Source organism: Lepus europaeus, chromosome 4 (genome assembly GCF_033115175.1).
Source record: "Lepus europaeus isolate LE1 chromosome 4, mLepTim1.pri, whole genome shotgun sequence".
Lineage (NCBI taxonomy): Eukaryota > Metazoa > Chordata > Mammalia > Lagomorpha > Leporidae > Lepus > Lepus europaeus.
The window spans coordinates 155,022,419-155,032,222 of record NC_084830.1 but is presented as its reverse complement, the minus strand read 5'-3'; the positions used below and the strand labels follow the sequence as shown (position 1 = coordinate 155,032,222).

General features: G+C 54.0%; 1 protein-coding gene across 1 annotated transcript in view; it reads left to right on the top strand.

Annotated features, from left to right (window-relative positions):
• The first annotated feature begins 738 nt into the window (after positions 1 to 738).
• The window catches only part of SNX24 (sorting nexin 24), a 143,773-nt gene continuing 134,707 nt past the window's right edge, over positions 739 to 9,804 (top strand). Inside the window, exon 1 of the mRNA XM_062189261.1 lies at positions 739 to 846. Coding sequence (XP_062045245.1) covers positions 787 to 846 — 60 coding nt within the window. The 5' untranslated portion in view covers positions 739 to 786. The remainder of the gene's footprint in view (positions 847 to 9,804) is intronic.

Genomic DNA, 9,804 nt, shown 5'->3' with positions numbered 1-9,804 from the left:
TCTCGTGTTTCCTGGCCAGGAGCGCACACCCCGCGGGCGCCGGGCTGGCAGGCGCACGTGGCGCCCGTTCTGGAAGAAGCCGGCTTACTCCTCGTCCTCGGGTCCCAGCAGGGGCTCTGGCTTCCCCGGTGCAGCCGCGCTGAGCTAAGGGGCCGGCGGGGCAGCAGCTCCAGGCTCACCTGGGCGAGGAGACCATGGAGCCCCTCAGCCTGGGTCCCGGGCCTACCTGGCAGAGGAGCAGGAGCCGGTCCCCCCGTGTCCTGTTCTTCTGTCTTTCCCGGCTCTCCATTGCACCCACGGCTGCGGGACGCCCCCCCCTCCCCCGCGTCCCCGCGGGCGGGAGCCACGCCACGTGTCGTCTCCCGTGCACAGCCCCCCCGCACTGCCACGGTGTAACGCGGTCCTTCTTCACGGCTGAGTACTACTCCGCGGAGCGGGGGGCGCACGCCGTGGTCTCCACGCACGCGGACGCGGAGCTCCGCCACGGCGGGAGCCAGCGGTGCGGGGCGCGGGACAGGCGCGGCCGACCCCGGGGCGCCCGCGGGGCTCCTCCGCCAGGCCGGCGGCCCGCAGGCCCCGCCTCCCGCGGCCCCCGGCCCGGCCCCGGCACGCCCAGGCGCGGCCCGCGGCGCGCTGCGGCGTGCGGACCCCGTGGCGGCCGCGCGCAGCCTCGGACCCCGCGGGCGCCGGAGCGGGAGGCGGGGCGGCCGGGCCGGGGGCGGAGCGGCGGCCGCAGCAGCCGAGAGCCCGGCCCCGCCCGCCGTCGGCCGGCTGGCCGGCTGGGCCATGGAGGTCTACATCCCGTCCTTTCGCTACGAGGAGAGCGACCTGGAGCGGGGCTACACGGTAGGCGCGGGGCCCGGGCGCCGCCCCGGCCGCCCTCTCCCCTCCCCGGGCCGCGGGCGCTCGCGGGCCCCCGGGCCCTCTCCCTGGGCGCCGCGGGCCGGGCTCCGGGGCCTGGGGGCCGCGCGCGCCCGGGCGCCCCCCGCACGCCGCGCGCGTGTGTGTGTGCGTGCGTGCCTGGCGCGGCCGCCCCTGCGTCGGGGCGCGCGGCAGGTTCCTGCCCAGCCGTGTGGGAGCGCGGCCGTGGGTGTTGCACGGGTCCGAGTGGGGCAGGTCGGGCCCTAGCTGGGCGGCGCGCGGGCGCCTGGGCCCGGCCCTCTGCGTCCCCCAGGTGTGGGCCCAGGTGGGTTTCCCGCGGGGTCTGGGCACCTGAGCCCTGCCCGCCCTGGCTACCGGGGGGCAGCGCCTCCCCTGGGGCGAGAGGATTTATTCCCACTTGTTCAGAAGAGCAGGTGGGGCTCTGCCTGGGGATCGGGTCTCAGGGAACCCCAAGTTTTCGCTCTTCTCGCCTGTACCTCTTAGTCTTCGACCTTGCTGGATTGCCAAGGCCTCGGACAGAGTGTCACAGAGCAGTGGCGCTCCAGTCCCGGCTTCCTCATTAGATGTGGTTCAGGTATCTGCTGGGGCCGGGCTAGTTGGCCAGTTTACCTTTATTCGGTTAGAGACCTTGGGCGCTGCTTCAGGCGCAGAATTGGCAGGTGTGGCCGTGCTGCTTTGTTGATCTATTTTTAGCATCTGTTGGCATCTAGTGGCTCTGGGTATTTAGGGTTGGGGAAGGATGGCGGAGAGTGGTCTGAATTGTGTTCACAGCCAGCTCACTCATTCCCCTAAATATTAATGGTATTTGGTGGCTGTGCATCCGAAGCCTTTGGTTTTCAGAGCAAGAACTAAGCCACCCTCTCAAAGAGAGCTTTCGAATGAAGAGCAGTGATTAGAAGGAATCCAGGGAGTATGTGGGTTTTTTTAATTAGATGCACAGCTGCGTCCATGTGTCCCCTAACAAGTCCTTACATAAAGTGCTTTCTCTGGGAAGGCTCCTGTGCTCTACACTGTCAGAGACTTTTATAAACTGTCCTATCTAGCGTGGTAGCACGTGGGCGAACCTTTCAAACACTAACACCTGCACCCCTCAAGGCTTTGTCCTTGGAGCTCTATCCCAGCCTCTAAGCCCGGAACCTTGGCTGCTGTCTTTCCATCTCCCTGGTATGTCACCTGTCCAGTCACAGAGGCCTCGTGTCTTGCAGGTGCACTTTTTGGGATGTGAAGATAAAGGGGCTGCCGGTTAGGGGCCAGGGTCTTCAGAGCAAGGGTGAAGTCGGTGTGAGTGGGCCAAGCCCAGAGAACTCAGGCTCACTGCCCTGAATTCGATTGTTGGCTTTCTTCTCCCCGACATTATTTTATTTGAGTGACAGGTAGGTGCCAGTCTCCAGGTTCTGATCTGGAAGGAGCTCTTTCTGTGTGGAGTTTGAAGGCTGCACAGCTGCTGTGCTTTTTAAAAGTTTACATGTAGGCCCAGCGTTGTAGCGTAGTAGCTGAAGCCAACGCCTGCGATGCCAGCATCCCATGTTTGAGTTCCCGTTCCCTACTTCCAACCCAGCTACCTCCTAGCGGCCCGGGAAAAGCAGTGGAAGGTGGCCCGAGTCCTTGGGCTCCTGTACCCACCTGGGAGACCTGGATGAAGCTCCTGGCTCCCTGGCTGTTGTGGCTATCTGGAGACTGAATCAGTGTTTGGAAGAGCTCTCTCTCTCTGGGACTCTGACTTTCAAATAGATAAACCTTTAGGAAAAAAAAGCTGATATTTTTAAAAAGTCTGTTAAGATGCCTTCTGACATGATTGCTTTTCTCTGGGAATTTAGGAAGCAACTGTTAGATACTTTGTTCCCTCTAAGTCACCGATTTTCTAATTGTTTCTTTCAGTGATTCATTCAACAAATATTAACTGAGGGCCTGCTGTGTGTTTCTTTTGTAGGTGCCAGGAATATGGCAGTAAGTAATAAATAGTTAAGCTTTTAAAAATGCTGGAATTTAAAAAACAGTCCTTTTCCTAAACAGGAAACTGGGAAAACAGTGTACACTGTAGTGTTAAAATCCCTTTTTACTTTAATGATTGTGTTTTTTGTTTTATAAATCACGTTCTAACGAAGTCTGTAACGTTTAAAGTGGAAACAGAAAGTTCCCTCCCTGTACATAGTCTGTGCCCCCATGGATACAGCAGAGATGTGTTCGTGGAGGTTTTTCATTATGCTATGAAAAGATGTTGGCTTTTAATAATAAGTGTGAGCTTTTAAAGAATAAACGCAGCTGCCATCCGGTGGCTTCCCGGCAACAACAGCGCTGTTGGGACCAAGTCTCACTCCTGCGTGCCGTGCCAGGGAAGGATTCTCCACAGTCCTAGTGCTCCACGGTTTGTTCGCCTTCCTGTCTGTTGGTGGCCATTGGCACCTGCTTCGAATTCTTAATGACAGAACCTAATGGTAAAATAAGACATCTTTGTACTTATTTAAATATTTATTTGGAAGGCTGGGAGAGAGAGAGAGAGAGAGAGAGAGAGAGAGAGAGAGAGAGAGAGAAAGAAAGAAATGTCTTCGGTCTGCTGACTCACTCCCCAGATGGCTCCGTTGGCTGGGACTGGACCAGGCAGAAGTCAGGAGCCAGGGATTGTACCCAGACACTTGGGCCATCTCCCACTGCTTTCTCAGGTGCAGTAGCAGGTAACTGGATTGGAAGCAGAGCAGCCGGGACTCAAACCAGAGTCCTGGTGTGGACTTGACAGCACTGCAAGCAGCGGCTTAAAATGCTGCACCACAATACTGGCCCCTCTGTTGCTTTTTTTAAAAAAAATGTTTTTAAAGTTTATTTTCTTTTTATTTAAAAGGTAGAGGGAAGAGGGAGTGGTCTTCTGTCCACTGGTTCATGCCCCAAATGCCTGCAGCGAGCAACAGCTGGGGCTGAGGCAAGCCACGAGTGAGGGGCTCCATACAGGTCGCCCAGGTGGGTCGCAGGTGCCCAAGTACTTGAGCGCTATCTCCTGCCTCCCTGAGTATTCATTATCTGCAAATGATTGGAAGCAGAGTGGCCAGGACTTGAACCAGGCTCTCCGATAAGTTATGGTCATGTCCTGGTTGGCAACTTAATGACTGTACTGAACACCTGCCACTTGTACATGCTATTTTAATGTTCACTACTAGGATTTTTCTAGACCGTCAACAACAAGAGGTCCTTTTAGTTTTTTTCAGGTTTTTATAGATACTGTTCAGTTATTCAAACAAAAGTTTACAGGGGGCAGCGTTCTGGTACAGCTCCCTGCTAATGCTCCTAGGAAAGCAGTGGAAGATTGCCCAAGTACTTGGACCTCTTCCAGCCAGATGGGAGACCTGGATAGAGTTCCAGACTCCTGACCATTGCAGCTGTTTGGGGAGTGAACCAGCAGATGGAAGGTCCTTCTCTGTCTCTAACTCTGCTTTTCAAGTAAATAATCTTTTTTTAAAAGTTATATAAATCTGTGCTTAGTGTGCAAAATAATTTACCTGTAAAAAGTGGATCCTGGGCCCTTGAAATGTTAACTGTGGGCCTGCACTCTGTTGGGTGAGGAATGAAAGATGGAAGTGCTCTAAGCCTCTGGGGACCCTCAGCCACCCAGGGTCAGCTCAGGGCGAGGTGGGAAAGGGCTGGGGTGCCCTGGTGTCAGCTGGAGCCCTGTGGGCAGGCCAGGGAGGGCGTGGAGGTCAGCTGTCCCCTGCAGAATGGAAACTGGCGTGGCGGTAGACCTTAGGAATGCTGACTTGTAAATCTGATTAGCGTTTTGCTAGCATTGTGAGTTTGTGAAAGAGGAAATAACAGGGCAGAAATCGCCTGTCAAGGCTTTTCAGATTCTAAGTTATCGCAATAAAAATGTGGGGGTCACTTGTACATCAGTTTGGTATGCAAAAATAGGAGAGGCTCCTGGGCCAAATTGCAGAGGGACTCAGAATGGTAGCTCCTGGGAGGGTTGCTGCCCTGCGTGGTTGACTTGTTCTGTGTGCGTCCTTGCTGGGCTGTAAACTCCTTGAGGCTGGGCACAGCGTCCTCTGCCCCGCCGTGCCCTGGCCCGGGAGAGCTCATTCCCTGTCTGTGGAATAAGTAAGGAGCGAGTGGATCTTCTCGTGGGAGAGGAACTCAGAAGAGCTGTGGTCTGGAGGCCTGAAGCGGGTCTGGCTGATGTGGGCGTGGGTACTGACTGGCGTTTCTGTGTCATAAGCAGGGACTGTGCAAAGGGCTTCCAGAAAGAGAGCCGTGGGCAGAGCCCGGCTCCCAGCCTGAGAGCTATAAAGGGAGCGCGGACTTCAACCTCAGACAGGGAAGGAAGTAACGTGCTTCGCTGCGTGCGCATTTAGAAAGATGACTGTCTTGGGCAATTTGGGCAGCTCTGAGAAAAACTCCGTGAACTGGGTGGTTCATCAGCTCCGACTTCCTGTAGTCCTGGAGACTCTGACAAGTCTGGGATCATGATGGAGGCAGGTTCAGGGTCTGGAGCATCGACAGTGCCCACTTTCTGTGGCGCCACCTGCTGGAAGGGCACGGAGCCGTCTGAGGGTCTTAAACGGGCATTCGTGCCATTTCTGAGCCCCTTGACCTAATTCCTCTCCCAGAGGCCCTGTCTCCTCTGGCTTAGGGTTTCAGCATGTGATTCTGGGCGAGACACAAACATTCAGATGGTGGCAATGGCCTTGGGGCACTGAATATTTCAGTGACACTTGCAGTGCCCTGTTTGGCGCGGAGGCTTTATTTAGCTTTGCTCGTGGTCGGGAGGTGCTGATGGCCAGTCTCCAGTGCTGAGTGACCCAGGTGACCGCGTGGAGGCAGGGGCCAGCAAGCAAGAAAGAACTGCAGCAGGCCAGACGGTTGGTGACTGCCAAGCTGTGGGCATGGGAGCAGCTGTTCGATTACGGAGTTCAGAGTGGATGAAGGCCCTGGATTGAAGCGAGGCTGTACGACGGAAAGCCACATGTGGAGTAGGGAGGGCCAAGGGTAGGAGGGCCAGAACTGGGTGGGCAAAGACGCCCCAGAGGGAGAAAGCGATCCCGGCTGTGTGGCTGGGAGAGGGGCGTGGGGGCAGGCCTGATGCTATCTGGAGTCGGGGAGGGGAAGGTGGTGAACCGGCAGTGGGGTGTGGGGCTCTGAGACAGAGCAGATGCTGGGGTCTGGCTTCAGCGAGGGTTGCAGTTTTAAGATACCTTGTTGGTGCTGGCACCGTGGCTTAACAGGCTAATCCTCCGCCTTGCGGCGCCAGCACACCGGGTTCTAGTCCCGGTCGGGGCGCCGGATTCTGTCCCGGTTGCTCCTCTTCCAGGCCAGCTCTCTGCTGTGGCCACGGAGTGCAGTGGAGGATGGCCCAAGTGCTTGGGCCCTGCACCTGCATGGGAGACCAGGAGAAGCACCTGGCTCCTGGCTTTGGATCAGCGAGATGCGCCGGCCGCAGCGGCCACTGGAGGGTGAACCAACGGCAAAAAGGAGGACCTTTCTCTCTGTCTCTCTCTCACTATCCACTCTGCCTGTCAAAAAAAAAAAAAAAAAAAAGAAGAAGAAGAAGATACCTTGTTGGTGAAAACAGGAAAATGAGAATCCTCACTTAGATGCCAACACAAACGTTTGCATATGTCATGTTTCAGCTTTCATAGCTGTACGAATCCCAGCACTGATTTAGGGAAGTTTTTCAAGTCCATTTGAACCACTCATCTGTGGTTGACTGCGTGTTGGGTTTGGGCCATAATCTGCAAAGACGCTGTCTCAGATACCCGTAATCCCAAGTGTTGCAAACCCAAAAGGTCAAAATCCCCTAAAGTCTAAAATATTGAAAATCTAACTTTGGAAAAAATAATTTAAAAATTCTTGAAGAGACCTTTTATTACATTTTATTTTTTAAAAAGATTTACTTAGTTATTTGAAAACCGGAGTTAGAGAGGGGGGAGAGAGAGAGACCTTCCATCTGCTGGTTCACTGCCCAAGTGGCCTGCACAGAGCCAGGCTGAAGCCACGAGCTTCTTCTGCGTCTCCCACATCGATGCAGGGGCCCAAGCAACTGGGCCACCTTCCTCCACTTTCCCAGGCCCTTAGCAGGGAGTGGCATTGGAAATGGTGCAGCAGGGGCTGGAATCGGCGTCCTGTGTGGGATGCCTGTGAAGCCACAACGTCGTCCCTCACCCCCATCTCTGCCTCTTTCTTTCTTGTGTGTGTCGCTCTCTCTGTTAAATTAAAAATAAGTGAGTAAAAGACATGTTCAGGAGAAGGTGCAGTGTGCAGGCTGTGTCCCTCTGGCTGGGAATTCTGTGTCCAGCTTTCTGATTGTAGTTGTGTAAATGCTGTGACCCCAGGGCTGCGGATGGGCCAGACTGCGAAGGGACACCCTGCGTGCCAAGAACTCGCGAAGCTCCCGATACGGTGCTTGCTTCATTTCTAGCTGGGTGTGCCGTCTCGCCTGATGCACACAGCTTGCAGCTCGCGGACAGCCGAACGCATGGCGTGCACACTGTCTGCTCTCCGGGGTGCTGCCTCCTGGCCCTTCTCTGTAGCTTTGCACTCCTATGTGAATAGGGATTTGGGGGATTTTTTGGCCCTTAGGATTTCAGCATTTGGGAATTTAAGTTTTTGGGATTGTGATTTTGGGAATTTTAGACTTAAAGGATTTTGGTGTTTGGAATTTCAACGTTGGGCATTGGTGGCCGTCAGGATTGTGTCTTTGAGATTATGATCAGCAACAGTGTGCTTGTAAAGATACACCTTGGGCCAGCGCTGTGGCATAGCGGGTAAGGCTGCTGCCTACAGTGCCAGCATCCCACGTGGGCACCAGTTCGGGTCCCGGCTGCCACACTTCTGATCCAGCTCTCTCCTGTGGCCTGGGAAAGTGGTGGAAAATGGCCTAGGTCCTTGGGCCCCTGCACCCATGTGGGAGACCTGGAGGAGGCTCCTGGCTCCTGGCTTCGGTTCGGCACAGCTCCAGCCGCTGTGGTCATCTGGGAAGTGAACTAGTGGATGAGAGACCCCTCTCTCTCTGCCTCTCCTTCTCTCTCTGTGTAACTCTTTAAATTGAATAAATAAAATCTTTAAAAAAAATCTTTTTTTCAGCATATGGAATTTATTACTGATTTACTTAAAGATGTTTCATGCTCCTTAATACACGGATAGCATTATATATACATAATCATCTTATTTTGATACATGCAGGAAGCATTGTTGCAAGGTTTTCATGGGTTCAACTGCAAAGGATGAGTAATTCAGTAGATGACCATTTACCCATTACTTTCAGTATACTAATTCTGCCATAGTTCAGCTCTCCTCATGTCTCTCTCCTTTTTAAATTTAGGAGTATTTAAGTGAAATGCAAGGTATAATTTCACTTGTAAATATATCACTATGAATACCTGGCAGGTAAAAGACATTTTTAAAAAGTGACGGAAATGTGACTGTTGTTGCAGAACTAGGAACACTGCTGTGTCGTCCAACTCCAGGTCGTTTTCACTGCAACCACAGTGCACGTGTGGGCGTGGACTTCTCAGTGATTGGCATGTCAGTGTTACAGTGTCTGTGAGAATGGCGTGAGAAGGGGGTGCCAGTGCCCCTCCTATCCTATCTCCTTTTGCTCTCCAAGTAGCTCCCCTTGGGGACAGAATGGTGAGAAAGGTTGCAGCCTTTTTCTGTCAACTCAGTATCCAGGGACTAGAGGATGGTTGTCAACAACAGTATGGGCCCTGTCCCCTCCCCAGAAGCCCTGAGCCAAAATCTCCCTTCAGACTTCACTGCCCCGGTGGGTTTCTCACCCACCGCTGCTCTCCCAGGGTTCTGTGTGCCGAGTAGCTGAGGCTGGGCTTGTCTGAACTGGTCCTGTCGGGGGTGGGTTGCCACATGGAGTGGACTTCCGGGAGGGGACCTCTCTGGAGCTGAGCATGGGCTCCGTCCATGCCTGCCTCCCAACCCCACAGGTTCCACAGCGAGGGAAGGATGTCAATGAGCCCACCCCCATGTCCAGGACCGACCTGTCATTGAGTCACTGTTAGGAGCTGGGATGGTGAAGGGGGCCTTTGTCTAGCAAGCACTGGCCCAGCACGCCTCCCACTGGGTGGGTAAGCTCCCAGCAGAAGCACTCATTCAGAGTCTGATGAGATGTTCCAGGCACCCCAGGCCAGAAGATACAGTTGGAAAATGTTCTTGACACAGTAGCAAACTCAGAGTGCTCCACTCCCTTGAAAAATCAGAGCCTCTAACTTCGGAAACATAGTACTTAAAAAATGTGGGGGCAGAAGGGAATCACTTTTCTTTGAACTAGAAGTAACTTCTAATATTTTTATTAGTTTCCTCATGTATTTGTTCCAGTACAGTAAATTTTGAAATTGTTTGAGGTTTGTAGAAGCTTGGGACGTTAGTACAGACGGTTGGTTGCTGTGTCCCCTCACCCAGTTTCCCCAGCTGTTGACATGTGACGTCACGGTGGTACTTTTATCAACACGGGGGGGGGGAAGCGTAGTGTTGGGTCATACTTAGAACTTTGCTCCAGGCTTCATTTGGGTTTCAGCAATTTCTCTGCTCATTTTCTTGTTTCGTTCCAACCCAGGGTGCCACCTTGCCCTTGGGTCTGCTCTCATCCCCATGCTAGGTCAGTAGTCCACATCGTAAGTTTCAGCTGGGGAGTTCAGGTGTGTCCTGGGTCCTTTCTGCCCTTTGGGAAGAAGGGTGTGTGGTGGAGGCAGACAAAGCCAGCCCCGAGCGGGGCCAGTGGGGCCCCTGGCCATCTTTGAATCCCGAGCCTGACTCTGGGAAAGCTGCTTTCTGCCCTCCACCTTGTTTTCCTGATCTCGGGGTTTGGTTTGGGGATTCATTGAGATGATGCTGGCCGAGTACCAGGAATCGTATCTCTGGCTTTTATTCGAGGTTTATTTTCATTTCAAGTACATACTGCCTTGAAGTTTAGTTGGTTTTCTTTTTTTAAAG